Source organism: Anomalospiza imberbis (genome assembly GCF_031753505.1).
Source record: "Anomalospiza imberbis isolate Cuckoo-Finch-1a 21T00152 chromosome W unlocalized genomic scaffold, ASM3175350v1 scaffold_31, whole genome shotgun sequence".
Taxonomy (NCBI): domain Eukaryota; kingdom Metazoa; phylum Chordata; class Aves; order Passeriformes; family Viduidae; genus Anomalospiza; species Anomalospiza imberbis.
The window spans coordinates 2,969,833-2,997,030 of record NW_027099315.1 but is presented as its reverse complement, the minus strand read 5'-3'; the positions used below and the strand labels follow the sequence as shown (position 1 = coordinate 2,997,030).

Here is a 27,198-nt window from a genome sequence, read left to right as displayed (position 1 = left end):
GCATTGTTATTTAGTTTTTTCCTTCCTAGTAAAAAACTGTTATTCCCATTCTCATATCTTTGCCTGAGAGCCCTTTTAATTCTGAAATCGTGATAATTCGGAAGGAGGGGGTTTACCTTTTCCATTTCACAGGAGGCTTTTGCCTTCCTTCACAGACTCCTGTCTTTTCAAACCAAGACAGTATGTTTGCCAGCATTTTTCACAAGCATTTTCCTCATTGGGTGTCCCTCAAGAAATCAAAACTGATAATGGTCCTTCATATGCTTCACAAGAATTGGCCACATTTTTGAATGACTGGGGTGTTCACCATACATTTGGTATTCTCTACTCTCCCACGAGTCAGGGAATAATAGAAAGAACACATCAAACTCTGAAATGCATTTCAGATCAGCATAAAGGGGGAAGAACCCAGGACACACCTCAAAGGAGGTTGAATAAGGCTTTGTATGTTTATAATTTTTTGAACAGTTCTGCAGAAGAGCCTGATTCTCCTATTTACAGACATTTCATGAACAACAGAAAAGCAAAACTAAAAGAGCACCCCCCAGTTTTAATTAAAAATCTAGAATCAGGACAAATAGAAGGACCGTATGATCTTATAAAAGGGGGGAAGGGGTTTGCATATATTTCTACAGATAAAGGACTCAAGTGGATGCCAGCAGAAAAATGTGAAACCGTACCACCCATCAAAGTCCATTGACGCTTCCACATCAGCCAGTGACCCCGCGAGTGGAAGTCGGGAACAGGCACCCAAACGTGAACTACACAGAATCACCAAGAGAAACCTGTTTGCCAGAAACAGTTCAAGAAATGAATGGAGTTGCATTAATATTTCTGCAGGTGCATGCTACTTTTACCCCTTTGTTTTTATTTTAGCAGTGAAGCTTTACCTGTAACTCAACCAAAGACAAATGTTTGGGTTTCTTTAGCCAAGTCCGCAGGCTCTGACACCATCTGCTTATCCAACACTAGCCCTGATAAACCTTTTTCAACTTGTTTAGTTGGAGTGCCTTTCCTAGAAGGTTTTGATAAGGTCACTTTTGATAAATATTGGCCATATGATGATCACCACATTTCCCCAACTCCCAGTCCGAGACACCAAACTTATATTGATAATTTTAAAGTTGATAAATCTGACCTTCAAGAATTAGAAATTTTAGGCTCATTAACTATGGACACTTGTTATTTGTTTCACTTCATGGGAAAAAACGGCCGTCATCTAAATGTTACTCCTTATCACCCAGTTTATAGTAATATGACTTCTTGGTATCATCAAATTAAGCTTCTTACATATGATGAACCTCACACAGATAGTTTCAACAAACTTCCAATTCGATTTCCTAAAGGAATTTGTCTCATCTGTGGAGACAGGGCTTGGCAAGGTATTCCCTCAAAACTAGATGGTGGCCCTTGTGCCCTGGGACAACTTACAATAATTGCTCCCAGTGTCAAAAAAAGCAATCAAAAAGAAAAAATAGAAAAATAAGATCTTCCTTGGGGCATCATTATGAGGGCAACTGCGATAGTCATTTTCACCTTTGGAACTCTGGAAAATCAATTGTTACAAGCATTTTTTTTGCCTCAGCTAAGTTCTTAAATTGCATTGAAACGGTTCAACAAATTAGGGTGTTGGCTCAGTAAAGAAGCAAATGCCACCTCTGCTATGATTAGTGATTTGCTAACTCATGAAGAGGCAGTTAGACATGTCACTTTACAAAATAGAGCTGCTATTGACTTTCATTTACTAGTACATGGGCATGGCTGTGAAGATTTTGAAGGATTGTGTTGTACGAACTTGTCTGATCATTCTGCTTCTATTCTTAAACAGCTGCAAAACTTAAGAGATTTAGCTAACCAAATTACAACAGATGAAACATCTTCGCTAGAGAGTTTGTTTGATGGTTGGAGCTTTGCACCTTGGCTGAGGGAACTTTGTAAAATAGGCTTGATTGTTTTAGTGGTGATAATTGTAATTATAGTAGTGGTACCCTGTGCACTTCAGTGCGTGCAGAGAATGATGAATCTAGTTCTAGCATCTTTGTTGTTCATCAGAACGGAGGAGATGTTGGGAAGGGTGAAAGTTTGACAAGAAAGTTTAACAGATTTGTATGCTTGACAGAAAGATCTTTGAATGTAGAATCTGAGAACGAAATAGAGATGGAAGCAAGTTCTGATATAGAAGAATAAGAGATGTGTAGATTGAGGTTTGCTGAGCCAGTCTTGCTGGACAACTAAGAAGGCAAAGGTTATGTCGACTTGGAAAGAGGTTTTATTACTTAGAGCAAAGGATAAGCTGACCACAAACAACAGGATGTTTTTTACCAAGCAGAAAGATACTACAGGCAAATAAGACATGTCGATGTGGCAAGTAGAAAAAAGGTCTAAAAATTTTCCACTGCAAGAAAACTGAAAAACAACTTTAAGCTTAAACTGCAACATACTAACTCATGTGACTGGATAGTATTAACCATAATATGGTAAAGATAGTAGTTATGATAGGCTATAGGTAAAAGTAAAGGTTCTTATCTACTAAGATGCTCAGCAAAGAAAAGTATATAATGCAATGTAACCAAAACAAAAGTGTCTTCAGGCTTCTATGAAGCTGGAGCTGACAGCTGTAGGCGCAGGCTCTGTCACCCATGACCCTGGACTGTCGTAACATCTTGGATACAATAAACTGCATTTTGAAGAGCCACCTGAAGTCTCGCATCTCTCGTTATGGCTCTTACACTTGGGGAAGTCAATTCCAGGTGTATTGGACACCTCTCCAAATGAAAGCAAACTGCGGCCTGCACTCTGCATCCAAAGGAATTGAGAAAAATGCATTGGCAATGTCAATTGTAGCACACCGCCTGGCTGTCTTCAACTCCAGTTCTGTCGCGTCACGTTTCGGCAGGGGACCCCCCGGGGGTGTCCCCCTAGGCTGTGAGTTTGCTGGTAGCAGCAGGCAGGCAAGGAGACTCCACACGGCTTCTGAGGGTGCTAATTAGATGAGGGTTTATTGGGGGTCCTACCCCCGGGAGGCAGCATGGTTTCTGAGGGAGAAGGGGGGAAAAGGGAGGGGGAGAGAGCAGCGGCCAGGGAGAGCCGGCGAACAGAGAGAGCGAACCATCCCCCCGGCACACTTAACAGGGAGATTCAAAGTGGGCGCGGAACAGATTGGGTCAATGGGATTACAGACACATGATACTTCAGGGGAGGATCACAGGCTTGGAATAAACCATACATTTTCGAGGGGTGAGACAGAGCATACCATTTAACTAAAATATAACACCACACAGTTCATATTGGAACTCTAATGTCTGTTACAGCAGCACTCAGTGGTGGTGTTACTTCATTTAGGCCACGATAGCCTACTGTTAACCTACACCCTGCATCAGACTTTGGCACTAGCTGTATGGACTATTAAAATGCAAGTGAGTCTTGCTGATCACTCCTTGGCTTTCCAGTTGATGAATCAGCTCACGGATGAGAGCTAGGAAGTCTCAGTTTGTGCAATATTGCTGCCAGTGCAATGTTCTGGCAATTGTCTCCTGCTGGTCTTCAACCTGCAGCAATCCCAAGATGAAGGGATCTTCTGAGAGGCCTGGCAGGGTCGATAATTGTTTGACCTTCTCTGTATCCATTGTAGCTACAGCAAAAGCTTATCAATACCCTTTTGGATCCTTGAAGTATCCTCTCCTGAGATAGTCCATGCCAAGGAGACAGGGGGCCTCTGGGCCAGTCACAATGGAGTGATTTTGCCATCTGCCCCCTGTTAAGCTCACCTAAGCCTCCAATACAGACAATTCTTGGTATCTCCCTATCACTCCAGAGATCCAGATGGGTTCTGTGCCCCTGTACCCTGATGGCATCAGTGTACACTGTGCACTGGTATCTACTAAAACTTTATACTTCTGTGGATCTGATGTGCCAGGCTATCGAACCCACACAGTCTAGTATATCCAGTCATCCCCTTCCTCCTCCTGGCTGAAGGCAGGGACCCTCTATTCCTGTTCCTGGTCAGAGTACTCGCTGTCTGACCTTTGCAATGCCACACCAGATGTCCCCTCACCAGGGTCAAAGGAAGTGATTTTACTTGTGTTTGGAAGATCGATGATTGTCTTCTTGTCTCTGCAGCAACTACACTGACAGCCTTCTCGGGCAGCCCCTTCTTAACAACTCTCTTCCCTCTCAGTTCACTGACACAGGCTTCCAGCTTAGAGGTGGGTTCACCATCCGACTTCCTCATGTCCTCCTTCTGGTCACAAAGCAGCAGAGTTCATTACGTGGCCTACGCTTGGGGCTTCCCTCTGACTGGGGCAGGAGAGAACTGATCTCTTGGGCTGCCCCTAAAAGCTGAGGTGCTGGCCCTGTAGGGATATGGAAGTATCCAGGGTTTCTTCTAAGTTTCAGTGTCTCCCTGGCTCCATCTCTACAGTTGGCATATCCATTTTCAGGTCATCACTACCAAGTTGCTGGAATATGATGCAGGGGAATTTTGAACCACCTTCCTCCACAGGGCCATTGAGCAAGAGACATCCTCTGGATCTTTAGGGACATTATTTTTTAGATCACTTATAGACAACTTCCAGCACTACTAATTCTCTCAAGAACTGGATACCTTCATCTGTAGTAGTCCACTTCCTTGGGGATTTCACAAGATCTTAAATTGATATCTTGCCCTCACGCTTGAGAGAAGCCATTTCCAAAGGGTGCAAATTGCTCCTTCCTTCCCAATTCTTCTTTCAATTTCCTGATCCTTAGCAAGGGATCCCAGCTGTCGGGCTTCATGACCTTCTAACTACTGACTGTCGGCCCCATTATCCCAGCATCACAGCAGACATGTAGAAATCCGCTCACCTGGTTGGCAGCTGTAATCTTTACGTGAGCCTCGAAGTTCTGATGAGATCAAGGACCGAGTAACTTCAGTTTCCTGTTTGATTTGCTTCACTCCTTTCAATTTCTATGTTGAAGGAGCAGCTTCTTGATCTAACCCCTCCTTTGCTGATTCTCCTTCTTCCTCCTTGGTTGGATAGATGGGCAGAGTCCAGTAAGATGAAGTTTAACAAGTCCAAGTGCCAAGGCCTGCATTTTGGTCACAATAACCCCCTGCAACACTATAGGCTGGGGACGGTGTGGCTGGACAGTGCCCAGGCAGAAAGGGACCTGGGGGTACTGGTAGACAGCTGGCTGAACATGAGCCAGCAGTGTGCCCTGGTGGCCAAGAAGGCCAATGGCATCCTGGCCTGTATCAGAAATAGTGTGGCCAGCAGGACCAGGGAGGTTATTCTTCCCCTGCACTTGGCATTGGTGAGGCCACACCTTGAGTACTGTGTCCAGTTCTGGGCCCCCTCAGTTTAGGAAGGACCTTGAGATGCTTTAACGTGCCCAGAGGAAGGCAACAAGGCTGGTGAGGGGTTTGGAACACAAGCCCTATGAGGAATGACTGAGGGAGCTGGGTTTGTTTAGTCTGGAGAAAAGGAGAGTCAGAGGTGACCTTAGCACTCTCTACAACTTCCTGAAGGGTGGTTTTAGTCAGGTGGGGGTTGGTCTCTTTTTCCAAGCAGCAACTGACAGAACAAGAGGACAGTCTTAAGAAGCATCAAGGGAAATTTAGGTTGGATGTTAGGAAAAAGTTTTTTACGGAAGGAGTGATAAAGTACTGGAATGGTCTGCTTAGGGAGGTGGTGGAGTCACCATCCCTGGATGTGTTTAAAAAAAGACTGGATGTGGCACTCAGTGCCATGGTTTAGTTGCGGTGTTAGGGCATGGGTTGGACTCAATCATTTTAAAGGTCTCTTCCAACCTAGGATTCTCTGTGTGATTCTCCCTTTCTAATTGATGATATGGACCTGTAGCTCTCCTTATCCATATTTCTTCTTCACTACTTGAGCAAATACTGTAGTTGCTGTGGTTTGAGTCCCTTTCTCAGGCATAGTGTCCTCAAATGCAGTTTGGGTTCCTGCCTCAACTACAGTCCTCTGAGAGTACTGAAGAGTAGCTCTATAGGCACAGACCAGGCCCCAGTACAGGGTGAGAAGCTTCTGGTTTTCATTGGGATAGGCAAGGCACCCTTCTATCAGTTGACGGGTCTGTTTCTTAGGGTTATTTACCTGTTCAGGAATCAAGTCCCAGGCAATGGCAGGTGATAATCACCCTAGGAAGCTTCCCAAATCCTTCCACACATCCTGCCACCCAGGAACTGGACGGCTCAGGGCAGATTTCAATAGCTCCTTACCTAAAGTGTTTTCTCTTACACCAGAACGACATCAGATTCCACAAACCACATGATATGTTAACCGTATTAATTAATAGTAATACACAGATCACATAAGGATGAACATGGACCACAGGAGTCTGCATTATAAAACTATTCACATCAATCTTGGGCAGGCAGAAGGAGGTGTAATCCCTCATCGTCCACAGAAGATAGCTCCCCCAGCACAACAAGGCCGTCAACATAAAGACAAAGCACAGAACCATTGCTTGTATTAACATGTTCCCAAACTCAGCAAAAGACAAGCTGTGCAGCTGACAAACTTTGTGTCCCACACAGGAGCTTGTACTTGGTAACTTCTATTACTATAGCATGCAATATATAGATAAATATATAAATTGGGTACCAAAAAGGACTGTGGTGGGCTGACCTCAGCTGGACACCAGGAGCCCACTAAACCGCTCTATCAGTCCCCTTCCCAGCTGGACAGGGGAGACAAAATAAGATGGAAAACAACTCATAGGTTTAGATTAAGCAGTTTACTAAAGCAAAAGCAAAAGCTTGCACATGTGCAAGCAAAGACAAAAAAAAAATTATTCTCTACTTCGCATTAGCAAGTTATGCCTAGTCACTTCCCAGGAAGCAGGGTTTCAGCACATGTAGCAGTTGCTCTGGAAGACAAATGTAAAAAACAAATGTCCTCTGCTTCCTCAACTTTTATATCTGACCTGACATCATATGATATGGAATATCCCTTTGGTCAATTTGGGTCAGCATTTCAGCATTTTATTTTTAAAATTAACATGTTTGCTGACATACTATATTACCTTATGTGTTTTTGCTAAGGCCAAAATCAAGAAAGCAACTTAGTAGCCAAGGTGCCTAACTACAGGCCCCTGCTCTCCTCAGGTCCAGAACAGAACACAGGACCCCATATTTGATACTGTTGACAGAAAGTTGAGTATGCAGGGGACACCCATAGAACAAGAACCAAAATCTATTTCCTGAGCTTCACTGCCTAGAGGTAGACAGAAAGGAAGTATTAAGATCACAGACAAGTCCTGAAGCCATCAAGAATCTTGCTCACAATCCACACCCAGAACATGCATCTGAAGATGATACCCACAAGCACTCTTGCCTCACATGCAAGTGCTTAATAGTTAAAGCAGTTTCCCAGGACATCCAACACTTTTTTTTCCTCACTCTACCTAGCAGGAGTCAACCATGCTCTACCATCATTTGCCCTCTGCTGAGGTGGCAGTTAGCCTGCTCTCTCTCTGTCCTATTGCAGCCAAAAAGATGGGAGTTTCAAAGGCTTGAGGAACATTAGCATTCAAATAAACAGTTATATGTCTTCTTGCTGGAAGGAGAGCTGTTTAAATCCTTATTGGAATGTCTGTGGTTGTTGGTCAAAACACTGAAGGCTTCCCACATGATGAAAGACATACTGACACTGGGCTCATGACAGACTATTATAGCATTTTTTAAATGGCTGCCACCAATGCAGCCTGCAACAGGTACAAGGCCTTCTGTTCTCTTACTACATTCACCTAATTTGAGATGCATAGGTGACAGCAAAACATTGATTTTTCGTTACTAACTGTGCTTAGACAAGGCATCAGTCTGCAAGACAGGTACATGGGTCAAGCAGAACATTAGACACTCAAAATTTAAATCCAAAGGAACTAAAAAGGTATTTTCATTTTCAACTTTGTGGAATTCATCAGTATGGACACACTTGAATTCTTTCCCTGATATGGCTGTTAAGTTTATATTCAAGTTCCCCCCCCCCCAACAGAAGAGGAGATTTATCACAGAAAGACAGTAAAGAACTATCAATAAGCTTTGGTGATTAGAAGCTGCACTGCTGTAGGCTTATACTAACACAGCAAGGTTCAGAAGCCAATCTTGGAAAATGTAGTTGGAGTCCATGAAATCAACACTTGAGTTATGTATTAAACAGAAAAGACTTCAACCAAACACCTGAGAGTCAAACATTGTTTCAAACACAACTTTCTACAGCACAAAGCTGCAAGATTCCATGCCAGTTGTCAGCCTCTCTTCATGTTAAAAATTGCAAAATAACAGCATGAGGTACAATTATTTCAAATATCAAAGGAACATGATTTGTACCCTCCCACAAAACTAAGAGGAAGCAAAGACCAGCTCTGGGATGTAACTTGCCAATTCAACTAAAAAGTAACTTTTAAATTGCACATTTAAGCAAAACCTAGAGTATGCTTCTTTTGCATCAGGCTTTTCTCCATCCAATACCCAAGAAAAGGCAACCCAAGCATTCAAGGAAATGGTCAGTTTATCTACAATTGCAGGCAGATTCTAAGTGAAAACTTTCAATTCCTGACTGATATGGGAAACATATATGTTTATGACAATTCAGAGTTTTAGAAGCATAACATATTTAGACAGGTAGAGGGAAACAAAAATATAGCTTATTTAGCAAGTTTGCAAAAGTACAGAACACAGCTTGTAACAGGAATGTAACTTGTTAGATAGAAACAATTTGTAACAGAACACATAGGAATTTAGTTGCTAGGTAAAAGCCATAAAAATAAAATGTATGTTGTCTAAGCTCAGTAAAGCAAGACTTAGGTATTGTTCAAACCCATAAAGCAGAACCCAAACCAGCAAGAACCAGGCTCCTGGTTTTGGCCAGGACACATTGACCTAGGAGTTGGCCAAACCTCCACGGCACATGCCCAGAAACGAAGGTTAAGTAGCGAACACCTGAGGAAGATTTCTTATTTCATTGAAAGACCCCTGCCCATGACCCCCAGAAGGCATGGCACCACAGAAGACTAATTATAATATGAAGTGCAAGGAAGCAGAAAATGGGTGGGGAATGGTTGGACAGGAAGGTGTGGGCTTGAGGGATCAATGTGTACTTAAACCTGAAACCTGTCTTGACCAGGTACGCATGTATGGTGGAAATATCCCCCATGTGTCCCAGCTGGAATAAAACATACCTGCTTTACAATCTTCATTGTCAAGTCCTAATTCTGCAACTCATTGACCTACTAAAATTTGCTTGTATGTTTCAGAATAAAAAGCCACAATTTGGGGAATCTTTTCTGAACAAATGCTCAAGTCAGATTACTGTGCAGCATTTGTTCAAGTTGATTTTCCAAACCTCATTGTTCTTCTGCCAATTTTTAAGCATATGCAGCAAGATGCGAACTTACTCCAGCTCTCGATTGTTCTGTTGTATCCTGCTGGTCAGCTTCAAATAATGCAGCATGACAGAAGCCAAAGAAAGTTGTTCATTATGAGATTACAGCATTTTATACAGTAAATTTTCATTTTCCACCAATCAGCACTGCAACTCAGTCAGAGTAAGTAAACAAAAACAAGTAGTAAACAAGACATGGGAAGTTACCTTTATTAAATTAGCAGGTATAGATTACAAGCAGGATTAAATCAGTAGGGAGCCTATTAACTAGCTATTTGTGTTCAAAGTTGCAGCAGTAAAAGAATTGCAGTATGTTGTTTATCCTAAACATTCTTTGTAAGCTAACTGCCTGAGCAACACAACTAGGAAGGATTTTTTTTCTGTAAAGCTGCTCTGGTTGTCATAAAACATTCACATCACTAAAAACAGCACTCAGGTGTTTTGTTACAGTACCAAGAAAACTAAATTGGCTAACTTCTACAAAAGAAAAATATAATGAGAGCGGAATCTTTGTTACATTGAATAGCTGGCCTGATATAAAGGCAAATTGCCACAGTAAATCAGGGAATAGTTTAGAATTGACTGAAGCCAGCTAAAGTCTTGATTTAATTACTGGAGGGAAAATAAGTACTATTTATGAGATAATTTGGGGCTCATTATTGACAACAAAGCACAGTCAACATTTTTCTTGAGTGACTAATATGTCTTCTTAATGGCAGCATGAAGGGCCAGATACAGATATTATTCTAACTAGTTAGAGCTTTATACCAGGATTCACTGAGCTGGTAAGTCACTAAAGTAATCACAAGTAGCTCTTTTTTATTTGCTTAAAACTCAGCAGTCCTAGCATCAGTTGTTAACCTGACAAACAATAAATACCATATAAAAAACAAGCAAGCTTTAACACTTATTTTTGATTCTGATTCTTCCTGCTTACTATTAAGACAATCCTAATGAGGAGAAATATTAACTTAAACTTGCACAAATTCCAACATTTTTTCACCCGTAAACTTGCTTTCCACATCACTGATACTCCAATGGGAACAATACCTTAAACTTACTCCCCAAACAAATAATACAGCTTATACCACTGAGGTGAAGAAATTGCATTATCCTACACCTTACAAAAAATCATCTAAATTTATAGACTTAAAAATGACAGCAAATTAAAAACTTGTAAGGTTACCTAAGGAAAAGCAGCAGAGCCAAAGCCAGAATTCACATCCCCTGAGCCTTTATCCAGTGCTTCAGTTAGTATACAATATAGTCCCCAAAATTCAATGTTTTTTTTCCTCCTGACTTGAGAGACAAGATCCTTTGAACTATACAGCATTTTGCTACTGGCTAAGTATCTTGTACATTTATATTTTTACATGTTGATCTATCTCAAATGACATGCCGATACTTTCTGCTTGACACATCAACTCTAACAAAATATATGGTTAAGTTACATGGCTTCCTGAATTGTGCAAGCTTCAAACTGGTAGCCCTAAGTATCTTTACTACTCTAGGACTTCCTTTTTCAGGATGACATCATTATAAGATGCTATAACCTGAACTATGTCTACACTAAAGCTTAACCTTAGTTATAGCAATTCAGTCCTCATCACCAGCTGTGCAACAAACCAAGTTATCAGCTGTATTTTAGTATTTATAATTAAAACTCAATTACACTTGAACACAATCACTATTCTTAACTTCAATCAACACTGTTAGAAGGCTAGAAAACTTAAATCTTCAAATTCATCTTCTAAAGAATGACTGATTTGCAAGGCCCTAACTGCTGTAATACACAGTGTCTGAGCAGTGCCCTACTGATGCACATACGTTCTTCTGTATACAGATATCAAAATTATTTGGGTTGAAAAGGACCTTAAGACTGTCTAGCCTGAACCCCCCCACCATGGGCAGGGACACCTTCCACTAGACCACATTGCTCAAAGCCCCATCCAACTTGGCCTTGAACACTTCCAGGGAGGGTGCAGCCACAACTTCTCTGGACAACCTGTGCCAGTGCCTCACCACCTTCACAGGAAAGAATTTCTTCCCAATACCTAATCTAACCCTGCCCTCTATCAATTTGAAGCCATTCCCCCTTGTCCTTTCACTCCATGCCCTTGTCCAAAGTCCCTCTCCAGCTCTCTCGTAGCCCCTTTTGGTACTGGAAAGTTGCTATAATGTCTCCCCAGAGAGAGGGAGATATATCAGAATATATCAGAAGGGTCCTGCTGCTAATCAGCCATTCAAGTAGGAAGTTTTGGTAGAAGAAAAATATGCTATTAGAAATCCTGCATCCTACACTACATATGAAATACACTGAAACTATGAAACAAATAGGAGAAAGCAAACCATTTAACTTTAGGCTGTAATGTGGAAGTCATGTAGAAATGGTTAAGGGAACAACAATATTTAACTTCTTAGCTTATTCTGCTTTAACCATTCACTGCACTCTGTTACACATCCATGATGGCTCCTCTCAATGAACAAGGACCTCAAGACTGTTGACCAGTCCACAAAAAATTTTACTAAAAATGTTTTTTACTAAGAAATTACTGTTTTCACAAAAGGCTTCAAAAAAGCATTTTTTCAAGTCAGTTTCTGAAGACAAACACCACAGACACCATACAGTTATCCAACTCCTTCCCTGAATAAACATTTCAAAAAAAAATAACAAATCAGGAATACTACTGCCAGAAAAGGTGATATTTCCATGTGGTTAGTTTGTCTGAACAGACTTTTTTTTTCACCAGCTCAAAAGAATTTGAGAAATTTGTGAGTGACCACCAGTTCTCATTTTTAAGTTTAATTTGGAAATGAAACATGAACTAAATTGACTTTTAAGGTAGTTTTTTAGTTAAAAGAAATGCATAAGAGTAGTTTGCAAACAGATGCAGGGAATCTCACAACACTGTCTTATTGATTGCTAACATCAAGCTTAGAAATTAAGTTTCATAGAGACTTGAAATCAAACCTGACATGAATTTTTATTTCCCATTGTATGTCCATACAGCATCTAAAAGTGTTCTGCAACCTAGAGTTTGAACATGTCATTTTACACATATGTAATTAGGGCCAGCATCCTTGTGTCTATAACCACATCATCCTGAACATTTAGGAACTAAGAAGAGCTGGAACCATTTATCTTTGGGTGCAAGATTGTCTTGGAAAACCAGGTGCCAGCTTCTGCCACTCCAGCTCTGCAAAAGGCTCCAAGGAAATTAGTACAATCTCTCAGAGCACTCTCATTCTCTCTACACACTAATCCAGTCTGCACTACAGAATATGGAACAGTTGAAAGTGGTCATTATAAAATTATTGAAAGAAATGCTTAATACAGATTAAAAGACACTACAAAATGTCAGAAAAACACTCCTATAGTCAACGGCTTCACACTCACCACTTTCAGAAACAACAGACTGCTTGTCTCACAGGATCACCTTACATTTTATGTTCAGGCAATGCAGGTGGACTCTATTCACTAGACAAGCAGTTGCCTGGCTGTTTCCTAGGCTGGAAATTCAGGCTGCACAACACCATTTACTAAGAGGAAGTCAGGAAGTTACACAGTAAGCTGCCAAAAGGAGTACATACACATAGGGCCAACTCCAAGATGAAGAAATGTTCCACGCAACAGGAAGCTACTGCAAAACACACCATCACTCTGTCCTTACTGCCCTGTGGAAACCAGAGCCTGGTGCAACACACTTAGAAAGCACCAAGAACTTTCTTTAGTCTTTTACAAAGAACATAGAGACGATGTTCAACTCCCACCATAATTACAGAACTGAGAAACGGAAGGACAATTTGATCCTCCAGCTATACCTTTCCAGTTAACACAGCCAAAGTCCACAGCACCAGCTATCATAAGGAGGATGAGGGGATTTTGAAACTTGTTTTGGCCAACACTCCCCAAAATATCAACTATCTCTTGCCATATTTCCAGGAATGATCTCTCTGGCTTTCTTCTAAAGCATTATTTTAATTGAAATTCCAACAAGAGAAAAATCACAGGGAGCTCTGCTTCATCCTCAATAATCCTGTCATAAGAAAAGGGAGTCAGTTTATAAACAATCAACTTACAAGCACATTCTTCCTGTAACCTCAGCAATAAAAATAGTATATTCTGATGCACTGTTTAAATAACTATACTTATTTTAGAAAGGTTAAGATGTTCAACTATAGTCTTCAAAAGTTCATAGAACCAATTTACAGCTAAGTGAATGCATCCAGACTGAGATATGGTATATGCCATGAGAACATTCTTTATACATAGCAACTCTCAACTTGTGAGCTATCATTAAGAAACAGTGTCCATCCCCAACTTAAATAGTGAATTATCCCAGCTCTGCTACAAACTAGCAGACAGTGCCAAGTTCTGCTTCTGGGAAAATAGACTTCACCTCTGTCTGGATAATAATGTTCTTTTAGGATCTACTGAGTCAATGCAACTGCCTGCTGCTGTCCCCTTACCTAATGCACTCATAACTCAGCAGCAGATATTGGGAACTCTCCTAAAACAGTTTCCAGAAGAACTTTCCCTTCTCCCCAGTGTAATTGTTGAAACCACCCATTTCCTGTGGCTTTAACCTGTATTGCTATACTCTAAAGCAACCTATTTTGGGGAAAGATGCTAAAGCTTGAAAACAAACTATTCTAAAAGCCACATTAGCTTGACACTTCTGCCCTACTGGTGATCAAAAGCATCCCTAAAACTAGGTTATTGCATGCAGCTATGTGATCACTTTCCTGACAAATATTCCCAAGAAATTAAAGAAAACATGCTAACAAAGTAGCACATGTTATAGTCAAGAAAAACTGTGCCCTTTACACCTAAATTAGAAATTATTTTTTATTCAGTTATGAGAAGAAAAGGCCTCAAAATGTCATAATTTTAAAAGATTTTTTTGTTCTGAAACAGCAGTTCCAAGCCAGTTATCCCATCTTTGCCTAGTTTACCTCTGCAGTTAACTCATTTGCAGACACTGTGATCAGCACTACAGTTCCATGTATGGAGGCTCATATTAACTTGTAGAACAATTTCTGAGAGAAAGGGGTCATGATCTGGATGTTCATGATTTATATGTTTAGAGTGAAGGTTGAGCTACCCCAGCCTAGACCTCAGATGTGGGCCTTGGTGAGGCCTTGAAGCCTGTGGCACAGTTAAGAATAAGTTTGTGGCACAGTCAGAAATTATGTTAAGGTCTAACACAGTGTACTGAGCTATCTAGGTGTGAATTAGTATAGGTCTGCAGTGTGAAACTTTAGCCACCTTAAGACAGGAACAAACAATGTTTGCTTGCCAATGAGAGTGTGCTCACGATTGTAAACTATCTAGAAGTGTATATAAACTGCTGTTGTATAAACAATAAACGGAGAACGTATGATTAGCCACATTGGTTCGGATCTGCGTTTGTTCCTGTCCAGCTTACCTTTTTATTATTGGTCCCTGCTTTACATGGCGCCCGTGAACAGGGACAGGAAGATTCCGAAGAGTTCCAAAAAGTCGTTGCATCAGTAACAACTGTCACTTCTAAGATAGTGACGGGGAACGGCCCTCAAAACGCTCGCAAGAGGGAGCGGGGGGGGGGGGGGCTCAGATCCCAAATCACTTTTAAAAGTAACTGGGATTGGAATGCCGGAGCACTGAAGCCTCCTGAGAAAGGTCTCCAGATCGTTTTTGCTTTTTCGCAACTGGGGACCGCGGTAGCCTCTGGGTTCACGCATTGCCCACACGCAGAGGTGGAATACCTTCGCGGCGGAGGTGGACGAGACGGAGCGGGGTGGCTGGAGAGGTGTCGCGGCTGTGTTGTTTGGAAGTTACGGAGCACCCCGCAGTGGTTGGAAGGTAAGCCGCGAGCCGAGACAGAGGAAGGCAGTCAGAATGGACACAGATTGGGACACGGCTTTACGACTTCTCATTTATATCCTTTCAAAGAGAGGGAAAAAACTAAAGGACACTGATTTAGAGAAATTAGCCCTATGGGCGAGAGATAAGGGCAAATTACAGAAGCCCTCACTCCTCTTTAGCGAGACAAAATGGCAAGAAATAGGGCAACTGCTTTGGAATTCGGCCGTGGAGGGCGGAAGGGACCAAAAAACTGTTCTAGAGTTCGGAGCTGTTGCAAAGAAAGTCTTACGAACCTTGCAAAATATGTCCGCTGAAAAAGAGCAGCCGAGGCAGCAATTCAGGCGTTTAAGGGAGCTGCAGTTGAAAAAACAGACATTCCGAAGCCATGTCGGGTCGAGAAATTTTTTGGTGTTCATAATATGCGGCTGATGCGCGGACAAAAAGCTCCGGTCAGCACCACCGTGCAGGAGGTTGTGGCGCGCATGGAGACGCGCAAGCAGGCAGTGGAAGTGACTCAGCCGGCTGCCAGGCAGAATGAGGGGCAACAGGAAGTGAGCCAGCCGCCCTACCCCTGGGGCGGGGGGAAACCCGAGGAGACAGGCGGAGCTGATGACGAAACGGGGCTGGTTCAGGTGATGGAACACTGGGGCGGAGAACAGGGCGGAGACCAGGGCGGCGACAGGAGCGAGGCGGCACTGCCCCTGCACACCCCAGGAGGCGTGGCCACCGCCACGGCCGCATGCGCGCGCGGGGGGGCCACCCCGCAGCTGGCGTTGCCGGCAGTGACCCACGCGCGGGGGCGCGGCTTTGAACCTGGCCGCAGCAGTGGGACGGCAGAAGCGTCAACCCAGACAATAGCGGTACAGCCCGCAACAGCCCGTTCATGTCACACAGAGGTTGCACAACACTGTCTTCTCCCCTCGAATTCTGACACAGAGAAATCAAAATCAGACTCTCCCAATTTTAATAATCGTAACAGGAGGCAATCACAACATAAAAAACCGAAAACAAATACTTTACAGCAAAAAATAGCCCAGCTTGCCAATCTCTCAGCTCAGCCAACTCAATTAGAGGACTCTTCCTCTGAGCAACAATTAACATTACCAGCTGTTTTGCACAATCCAATGCGGTCCCGGTGGGCTTCAGTGCTGAAAAGTGCTATTTTAGATGAGGACTGGGACGCTGCCAAATCGTTAGCCTGTCCTGTCGTTGTAAGAGACCAGAATGCTACCTGGGAACCCCATGAATGGAAAATTCTTCAGTCAGCCAAACAGTCACAAATTATGGTATCAGATCAGAGGCTGCAAGGAACATAATTCAGTATATATTTACAGCAGATATTCTTTGTCCTGCGGATTCATACAGTATTGCATCCTTGTTATTAACTCCATCACAGTTTCTCATGTTTGAAAGGGAATGGAGAAAGCTGGCCACTGAGGAAGCCAACAAACATGCAGTTGTAGGAGATCCTTTGTATGGAATCCAGCCAGATATGCTGACTGGGCATGGACCATATGCAACAAACAGAGTACAACTCACTTACCCAATTGAAATGCATCAATTATCACAGCAACTAGCACAGCAGGCCTTGCTTTCAGTACCAGATAAGAAAAACCCAGCACCTTATACAACCATAAAGCAAAGAACCACAGAACCATATGGACAGTTCATTGATAGATTGTCAGCTGCTTGAAAAGATGCTCCTGATGTACCAGCAGATGTTCGAGATCATTTATTTCGCTCACTTGCTTTTGAAAATGCTAACTCACACACGAGAACTCTTTTAGCCACTCTTCCTCAAGGCTGTCCAGTCGATGAGATGCTTGTCAGAGCCACGAGGGCAGAGCAAAGCAATCAAACTGCAGCATTCACCGCAGCCATTAAGGATGCCATGCAACAGCAAGGACACATAATTGCAGCTGCTTTGTCCAACAATGATTTTAATAATCCTCTTCGTCGCAGCAAAAGTCAACCCAACATCAAATCATCTAACTTCATCTGCTTTCGATGCGGTGGAACAGGACATCTCCGACGGACCTGCCAGAAGGTCATGTGGTGCCACAAGTGCAACACTGACAATCATGCCACAGAAGCTTGTCGCAAGTCGGGAAACTCTCAGTGCAGCGCGCTGAGGCACTCCACAAAGAAATAAATTGATGCCTCGACCCAACAGACTCTGATAACAGCTTCCTGGTGAAAAATCAGCCTGCCACCTGGGGGAGCCTCAGAGTGGATGTGGCTACAGCAGCAGAAGTCACTCTAAATGATAAGAAGGTAACTTTAATTCCTACCAATGTATATGGTCCAATGTACAGCACAACTTCTTTAGTTGGAGGTTTGTTGCTGGGAAGATCCTCCACAAGTAAACATGGTGTGATTGTGATCCCAGGTGTCACTGATGCAGATTACACAGGACAAGTGAAAATAATGGCCTATGCCTTGCAGCCACCTGTGACGATTCCAAAAAGAAGCCAAATTGCACAAATTATAGCAATGGAAAATATACTCCCACATCGCCAGTGTCCGAAACAGCCAACCAAATTCGAAAGAAAGGGCAATGCCTTTGGATCAACGGGCCACGATGTCTTTTTCAAAACTGATATGAAAGATCACCCACACAAGAAAATACAATTGCAGCGTGGTTCCCACTGTATCAAATTAGAACCACTACTTGATAGAGGTGCCGATGTCTCAATTATCAATCAGATGTACTGGCCATCCAACTGGCCTCTGCAAGCTCCAAGTTCCTACATCGTAGGAGTGGGTGGAATGAAAATTCCTTCAGTAAGCAGAGACTCATCAGCATCATCTTTGAAGACAATCAAGTTACTGTGACTCAATTATATGACATGCCTTTGCCCAAACTGCTTCCAGGATTGATAGGCAGAGATGTGCTTTCCCAGCTTGGAATGGTTCTGACCACAGACCAGCATTTTTCTTAGTGGCCACTGCAGAGCAGCCGCCCATCCTGAAGATCACCTGGTTGACTGAGACACCCATGTGGATTGAGCAGTGGCCAATGTCAGGAGAAAGGCTGCAGATTGCTGAACAATTAGTACAAGAGCAACTTGAAGCTGGACACATTCAACCCTCTGTAAGTCCATGGGAACACTCCAATTTTCATCGTCCCCAAAAAGTCAGGAAAATGGAGATTGGCACATGATCTACGAAAAGTAAATGAGCAGATGCAAGCAATGGGTGCATTGCAACCTGTCTTGCCAGCGCCAACCATGGTCCCACAAGGTTGGAACATTGTCGTCATTGATTTAAAGGACTGTTTCTTTACCATTCCACTTCATCCACATGATACTCAGCGATTTGCCTTCACTGTACCATCTATCAACAGAGCAGCACCAACAAAAAGGTATGAAAGGATTTCTCTCCCTCAAGGCATGCGCAACTCTCCAACCATGTGTCAGCTGTTTGTTGATTGGGCCCTGCCACCGATTCGTCGGCATCTCTCCAACGCAATGATTTATCATTATATGGATGACATTCTTATTTCCACCAAACAGCCACTGGCAGATGCAGATTTAAATTGGATCTTTTCACAGTTGAAGCATCATGGACTGACAGTATCTCCAGAAAAAGTACAGATATCAGCACCTTGGAAATATTTAGGCTGGCTGATCACAGATGCACAAATTCGACCTCAGAAAATTACTTTGCACACTGACATTTCTACTTTACACGATGCTCAGAGACTCTTTGGAGACCTACAGTGGGTTCGTACCATCGTAGGAATCACCAATGATGATCTCCAACCATTTCTGCCTTGGCTTCATGGCAGTGATGCCAACAGTCCTCAAATTTGTACCCCTGATCAACAAAAAGCGCTGATTCGAGTTTCAGAAAAACGACAACATCGTTGGAGTGCTCGTCGCATTGAACATTTGCCATTGTCACTGTTCCTCTCCAACGCTGATGCCTGCCCACTTGCCATTGTTCTTCAATGGCAAAAGAAAAAGGGGGAGTCCCAACCTGGTGCAACAGCAATTCTGCTTGAATGGGTGTTTTTGCCTGTTCAACCAAAAAGTTGTGTGATGAGCAGGACAGATGCTCACACTGCATTGATACGAAAAGGCAGAGAGAGAATTCTAGAAATAGATGGGAAAGAACCAGCAGACATCAGTGTTCCTGTGAATAATGAAGATCTAGAATGGTTGCTCAGACACTCCGTTGCACTGCAAGAAGCATTGTAAGGTTTCACAGGAGTGGTGCACAACAGACAACTGAAAGGCCCCATGTTGTATTTCATCAAACGTTATCAGTGATTGGAAAGACCCTTGTGTTCAGAGAAACCAGTTGAGGGAAAAACAGTTTTTACAGATGCCGGCCGAAGAACAAAAAGAGCTGTGTGTGTTTGGCAACAACGAGGGAAATGGCTGAAACATTTAAACAAAGGAGATTCAAACGATAGTCTACAAATCCTCGAGTTGAAGGCCGTGTGTTGGGCTTTCCAAACCTGGAACAAAAAAACACTCAACGTTGTTTCTGACTCATTATATGTAGTTGGAGTTGTGCAAAGGATTGAAGATGCACTTCTCAGAAGGACTCAAAATCAACGTTTAGGAGAATTGTTCCTGCAGTTGCGGAGTGTGCTGAAACAACGCCAGCATGTCTTTTGTATCATGCACATTCAAAGCCATCAATGTAGCAGCGGTTTAGGGGAAGACAATGCAGTGGCGGATGCTGCGGTCAGTTATGCAGTCCATGTTCCTCCGCAGAACCAGTTTGAGAGAGCTCACAACAGTCATGAGACATTTCATCAAAATGCGAGAGCCATCCATCGACAATTTCAGATCCCCCTGAATGATGCTAAAGGAATTGTCCGTGCCTGCCCTCAGTGTAGTCATTATGGGCCTGGCCTTGGACTGGGCACGAATCCAAAGGGTCTGAAAGCTTTAGAATTGTGGCAGATGGATGTCACTCATGTTCCAGAGTTTGGGAGGCTGAAATATGTCCATGTCACTGTAGATACCTACTCAAAGTTCATTTGGGCAACAGCACAGACAGGGGAAAAAGCTCTCCATGTGAAAAGGCATTTATTTGCCTGCTTTGCAGTTATGGGTGTACCTGTAGAAATTAAGACTGACAATGCTCCATCTTATGTCAGTCAACAAATTGCTACATTTATGCAGAAGTGGGGGGTGAAACATACCACAGGGATCCCTCACTCCTCTACAGGTCAAGCTATTGTGGAGAGAGCAAATCGTACCCTGAAAGAATATCTAGCAAAACAAAAGCAGAATGATGAGGCTGATGTAGCTAATCGATTGTTGAAAGCATTGTTTACCCTAAATTACTTGTATTTAGCAGAAGGTAGAGAAGAACCTGCAGTGGTGATACACCATCAAGCAGTGAAAGAGGGAAGACCACAAGCCATTCCAGGACTTTATGTTTATCACAAGGACATGCAAACAGGTGAATGGCAAGGGCCAAGTCCTGTGTTGTTTAATGGTAGAGGTTATATGTGTGTTTCAACAGGTACTGGTCCAGTTTGGGTGCCGAGCAATTCACCCATGTGTGTCCACAGGCAGAGATTCCAGCCAACTGTGATAACAATACTGACGACAACGATTTACCTGGAACATCCCACGACAAGTCCAGTTCTGATGAAAATTAATTTTTTAGAGTATTAGAAATTAAATTAGATAATTATCAGTATAATATTAAGTTTAGTATAAGTATAGTTTGTATTTAGAATTAAGTTTAGAAGTAAGTTTGTTTCTTTCATGTTACACAGAGCAATCACAAACGGGAAAAATATGTGGTGGGTCACCATGTTTTTGTTAAGCAGTGTCTTTGTAACTAAAGTATCTGGAATCCTTGATGTCGACAAGAGACAAAACATGTGGGTCACGTGGGCCAATCAAACGGGGCAGGATTTGTTCCGCCTGTCTGTAACCACACCAGCTAGTCCTTTTTGTACTTGTTTAATTGGAGTTCCACTGGGTTCCATGGCGGAACTCAAAAATTGGACCCAAGCCAAAATAGACCCAAAAGGTGTTCTGGGAGTGCAAGCTGCTGCAGTTGTGCAGAATCTTAAATTTATTAGTATCCCACCTCAAGAATTCGATCTTTTAGGCTCTGTCCCAAGAAATTACTGTTTCATATTTGGACCTCATGCTATGAAACCAACACAAAAAGGACATCAGCCACATGATAGCAACACTTGGTTGTCTCCCAGATCCTAATTATATTATAACTATTCAGAATATTGTAATAATCAGATACAATCTGTGATACCATCAAAAGGTGTGGCAAGAAAACTAGCACCAGGAACTTTCCTCATTTGTGGGGATCGAGCCGGGTCTGCAGTGCCTCACAAAGCTATGGGAGGCCCATGTTACCTTGGTAAATTAACCCTGTTTGCTCCCATCATCCATCAAGTTATAGGTTTGCCCCAGAAGCTTAGACGAACTAAACGAAGTTCTCTCCAACTAGAACCCCATTGTAATGACCATGTATCCCTTTGGGGGCGCGCCTCTGTAGTAATATCCTCAATTTTCGCCCCCGGAGTTGCTTCAGTGCCAGCTCTCACACAATTGAGATCCCTGGCCTGCTGGACAGCAGAGCAAATTAATACCACATCTAACATGTTAAGTGAGCTTGCCGCTGACGTGGATGACATTCGTCATGCAGTTCTGCAAAACAGAGCTGCCATTGATTTTCTTCTTTTAGCACAAGGACATGGGTGTGAAGAATTTGAAGGCATGTGCTGCATGAATTTCTCTGACCACTCTCGATCAATCTATAAACAATTATCACAACTGAAGGACCATATGAAGAAGCTTGTTGTTGTAAACTCTCCGTTTGCCAACTGGCTCAATTCTTTAGGTTTCACTGGATGGTTCATGGAATTAGTTCGTTTTTGTATTATAATTTTTATTACTATTGTACTTATTTTAGTCTTTATACCGTGCATATTACAATGTGTACGGAAAGTAACTAGCCGCGCCTTCGAATCAGTCTGGGTAGCTCAAAAAGAAAAAGGGGGAATTATAGAACAGTTTCTGAGAGAAAGAGGTCACTATCTGGATGTTCATGATTTATATGTTTAGAGTGAAGGTTGAGCTACCCCAGCCTAGGCCTCAGATATGGGCTTCAGTGAGGCCTTGAAGCCTGTGGCACAGTTAAGAATAAGCTTGTGGCGCAGTCAGAAATTATGTTAAGGTCTAACACAGTGTACTGAGCTATCTAGGTGTGAATTAGTATAGGTCTGCAGTGTGAAACTTTAGCCACCTTAAGACAGGAACAAACAATGTTTGCTTGCCAATGAGAGTATACTCACGATTGTAAACTATTCTGGAAGTGTATAAAAACTACTGTCTGTAAAAAATACACGGAGAACGTATGATTAGCCACATTGGTTCGGATCTGCGTTTGTTCCTGTCCAGCTTACCTTTTTATTATTGGTCCCTACTTTATTAACTAATAAAGAGAGTGAGCCTTCAGAAAAGAATTTTAACATGTACCTTAAGCTATGCCTAGGCTGCTTATCTTATCCTTAGTGCCAACTCACTGCAGGGAATGAAAAAAAGGGCTGCAGGACAAGCAAGTAAAGGAATAACATTAGTATATTAGAGAAATTCATCATTTCTTTAGAGAATTTTGACCATGTAAAATGGTCTTGCTTTCACATGTTTGATGAACTTTCACCAGATTCTGCAATTTTAGTAGTAATACTTAATACAAAATAAATCCCTAATACAGTCATCACATTATACAAATGTTTGCATGGAAGCAAAACTCAACCTGTGGTATGGATGTACTCAGTTACAGCTCAGGAAGGGTACAGTCAGTTCTGCACTAGGTTTCAGACATATGCTCTAGAGGAACACAGGACATCACAGAGTCTAAACTCAATGCTTCCCTTTGACCAGCTTTTTTTCCGTTTTAAAAACATAGCAGCTACAACATTCCAAGCCAACATTATCCCAAACCTGCCCCAACTACAGTCTTATTAGTTGTACATTATCAGGCATTTTATAAAAGCAAGTGCATTTAGCAAGTCTATTTAAAAGAAGCAAGAAGAAGGCATGAAGCATATCTGTACTCTTTTAATGACAGAAAAGCCACACAGCTGATCACACCAAAATACTGAGATGATGAAACTAGTTATTTGTTTCCCTGCTTTGGATTCCAATACTCTGTACTGTCATCACTGAAAGAACTTTTTAAATAATGAAGATAAACTATGAATATGCCATTTGACTATTCACTATGTGGCATCGTTTGGTTTGTTAAAGGCTTGGATTTTAGCTACCACTAATTACAAAGTATTTATGGACAGGGCTTTGAGCAACCTTGCTTAGTTAGTGGAAGGTATCCCTACCCATGGCAGGGAGGTTCAAACTAGGTGATCTTTAAGGTCCCTTCCAACTCAAACCATTCTTTGATTCTATTTCAACAGAGCAATCCATGATAATAAGGAGGAAACTGCTCCATTAGAAGACTCATATAAATGGTGAATGCACATGCCAACATTTAGTTTCAAGATACTCAGGGATTATGTGATTAAAATCCCACTGGCTTGCTGGGAGGATTCAGCAAGATAACTACAAATTACTTAGAGGGCTAGTGTCAAAAGGACCTCTGTACTTATTTAGCCTCTGCTCTAGATTACTGACCCACTTATGAAGAGCTAAGCATCCCTGCTGTGCAATGCCAACACCCACTCCATCTGTTTGCTTCTGCTTTCTCAGAACCTCTATTAGTCTGCATAAGAAGTTCTGGTAATTACAACATGAGCAGCTTTTGCATAGCCCACACAGTAACAGCCTCACTCAGTATGTAGTCATCTTGACAAACAGCATAACAATCCTAATTCAACAGGATTGTCAATGACATACAGTAATATATAGTATGCAGATTTCTGAAGAGGCAATTTAATACAACCTTTGTCCAAGCTGCTTTCAGTTTTGAGAAAAGCTTGTAGGTGTTTAGTTGCTTTAGGTTTCAATGATGAAAAAGTATACTAAAGTACTGTATCAAACTCTCTGGAAATCTCCAAGGGGACCAGAAGTTTGTGAAACCACAAATGAAACTTTGAGGAAATAATGCAACAGTGGGAAACAGAAACATCCCACATTTGTCAATATCTACACTGAGTATTAGTAAGTAAATCTAAAGGAAGTTTAAAAAACCCACACAAAACCAAACACAAAAACCTTCCCCAAGCAAAACAAGGTTTGAAAAGTTAGCCCAGCTGCCACATCAGAACTATATCACAGCATCTTGGCACCTCAAACTTTCTGTTGACTAGGAAGGAAAAAAGTTCCAAATTTAGCATTTTATTATTTATTCCGGATGATCTGCAGATTGTTAAGACATTCATTAAATAGATCTCAATCAGCAGTGTCATTAACTTACTAAATCCAAGAACAAGAATCTCCAGAAGTCATTATAGTATTGAGTTGACATTTGTTATTTCCTGGGAACCCAGACTCCTGCTATCAAAGTGAAATAATATCAACAATCCAAAACCTAACTATGAAACTCAAGAATTCTGGCAACCCTGAAATAATCTCACCCCTTAATACCAAAGCCATTTCTTAGTTTAAAATTAAACCTTGTACAATTGCCAACATCACTTCAAGAGCTCTCTAGTGACTAGCTTACTCCTAAGGTAGTTAAGAAAATTAAAACCTAGGTCCAGTACTTTTAACAGCTTACTGGAGGAAAGAGGAGAACAGTATATCACAGCCCAGCAAGAACTACTGGTCACAACATGGAGGCTATACCGAGTACCACAGAGCTTTGTATTCAGTTTTAAAGAATTATTTAATATGTCACACAAAAGGTCATGCAAGGAGAAGGACATACCCAATGTAGACTAGGAAAACAATGATATATTAGTATACTGTTTAAATCCTCCAGAAAAATTAGACAACTGTTCTTTTGAAATATGAATATTTACTGCCCCAGTACCCTTGCAGGAGAGCTCTAGAAGATACACATTTTATATCAAGTGAATCTCTATATGGGATATTTAGATTCTGTTATATGAAACACCTCACAATTAAAGCATTTTGTCTTTATCATGGTAAAGACTTGCTAAATACAGTCATCTTATGTCAAGTCAAGAAATACATACCCCTACAGGTTCCAATCTTAGTCTACTGATATACACCAAGACAAGAAAGAGCTAATATTTTATTTCCGATTGTTTTCCAGCCAGCAAAAGGAAGAAAGCAGAAGGGAAACCCAGAGAATTTTGGAACTGCTCTAGGGAAGAAAATACAAGCAGAGGGCAACATTAGAAACAAAAGGTGGATAGAAAAAGAGAAAACACAATTAAAGTAGTCATTTATTCAGAGCATACTCATGATTTTCCCAAACAGCTGTGTCAAATCTAAAAGAACACTAGAACCATTATAAGAGCTATAATACATTTGATATATGGAAATCATTCGTGACACCAGCCATACCTAGTTTGATGCTATGATTAATATAAAGTTTAAAAGTAGTTGGGATGAACGTGCTAATACAGAAATTAGGGTCATAAACCAGATGCAATTTCTCTCCCCTAGAAATTAATTTAAGTGTCAAGGCACTAAATGCCCAAAATATGCCCACCTTAGTGGTATTTCTGTACAACATGAATGGAAAACAGACCACATTATACTTACAAACATAACCCTTGCCCCTCACACAGCAGTTGCTATGAATTAAGTTGAGAAAGACAAAGTGGTAGCATGCAAGTTATTTACCTAAATGTATATACATATCAAGAGTGGAAGTACAGTTCTAGAAATATTTCAAGTTATTCAATAAAAAAGCATTTACATGAACCAATAACAAAGAATTAACATGGTCTTCAGACAGTGTGCCTCCAAAGACAAAACTTCAAAAGGGAGAATGGATACAGCTTGTACAATTTAACTGAAACTACCAGACACAACAGAAAATAAATAGATGACTGAAGTGTTGACCAAGGAAAAACTAGTCTTATTTTTAAAATGAAACTTCAAGTATGCTCCTCTGATTATAGACAGGGTTATTAAATAAAACCATAAGGCAGTGCTACAAACTAAGAACTGTGCTAGGTACCACCAGAACACACAGAATTTGAATCTAAGTAGCAATGAAAATTGAAACAAAGATATTATTAGAAATTGTAACTTTACAAAGCATGAGATTCAGTTATGAGCAAGCACTATATAAAACCAAAATAGGTTTTAAAGAATTTGTAAAGAATCAAAGCATGCAACGGATTTTTTAGTCATTTGTTCAGCTAGCCTAAACATCCATTTACTTATTCCCTAAGTGGTTGTAACAATTTTAAATACAACAGCACTTACCTTGGAATTGTCACACATTTTGTACTGCAATTCTGAGTGGTAATTGCCTTCTCAAGCTCATCCAGCTGTCCTGTTTTCTTTAGCTTCTTGACCAAGCTTTTCACTGCTTTTTCACACCACTTTTCATCCTGACCATTCTGCTCACTACCAGCAGCCCCTCCAGAGCCACCAGCAGATTTTTTCCACCCCAGAAGTCTCTTCACAACTGGTGGAGTGAATGGCAATATGGATGACATGGCTTTCACCAGACAGAACACTCAGCAAGCAATAAATTAAAGAGATTCCCGTCTGATCCCTAAAAACACAAACCAAAACAGACACATTAGCACTGAGGTTTCACATGAAACAAATACCTTGCTTCGGACATTTTATTACCAAATGCCATAGGACCCTGCATCCTAGAATAAGTCAGATAAGTCTGCATAAAGGTTAGGTACTTCACCAATAAAATTCAAATGCAAGTTTGCTGCAGACTCTTCAGCAGTTAGCACAGACTAAGGTTACTGTTGGATTAGACATTTAATTTTTTCCTCAAGTCTTTCCTGGCTAAATCCAGAAAAAAAACCAAGTTAACTTTAGTCTAGCTTTGCACCTAGGCTGGCTGGATCTATTAATTTATTAAAATTTTCTACAAGTGATATGCACATTCTGCCCATCT

At 41.6% G+C, this 27,198-nt stretch overlaps 2 protein-coding genes across 3 annotated transcripts in view; both read right to left on the bottom strand.

Annotated features, from left to right (window-relative positions):
- The window catches only part of LOC137465558 (splicing regulatory glutamine/lysine-rich protein 1-like), a 448,710-nt gene that overhangs the window by 91,243 nt on the left and 330,269 nt on the right, over window positions 1–27,198 (bottom strand). The gene's annotated exons all lie outside the window — the stretch shown is intronic.
- The window catches only part of LOC137465562 (mothers against decapentaplegic homolog 2-like), a 118,941-nt gene that overhangs the window by 83,449 nt on the left and 8,294 nt on the right, over window positions 1–27,198 (bottom strand). For both annotated transcript variants that reach the window (XM_068177647.1, XM_068177648.1), the window contains exon 2: window positions 26,541–26,828. In XM_068177647.1, coding sequence (XP_068033748.1) covers window positions 26,541–26,776 — 236 coding nt within the window. In that variant the 5' untranslated portion in view covers window positions 26,777–26,828. The remainder of the gene's footprint in view (window positions 1–26,540; window positions 26,829–27,198) is intronic.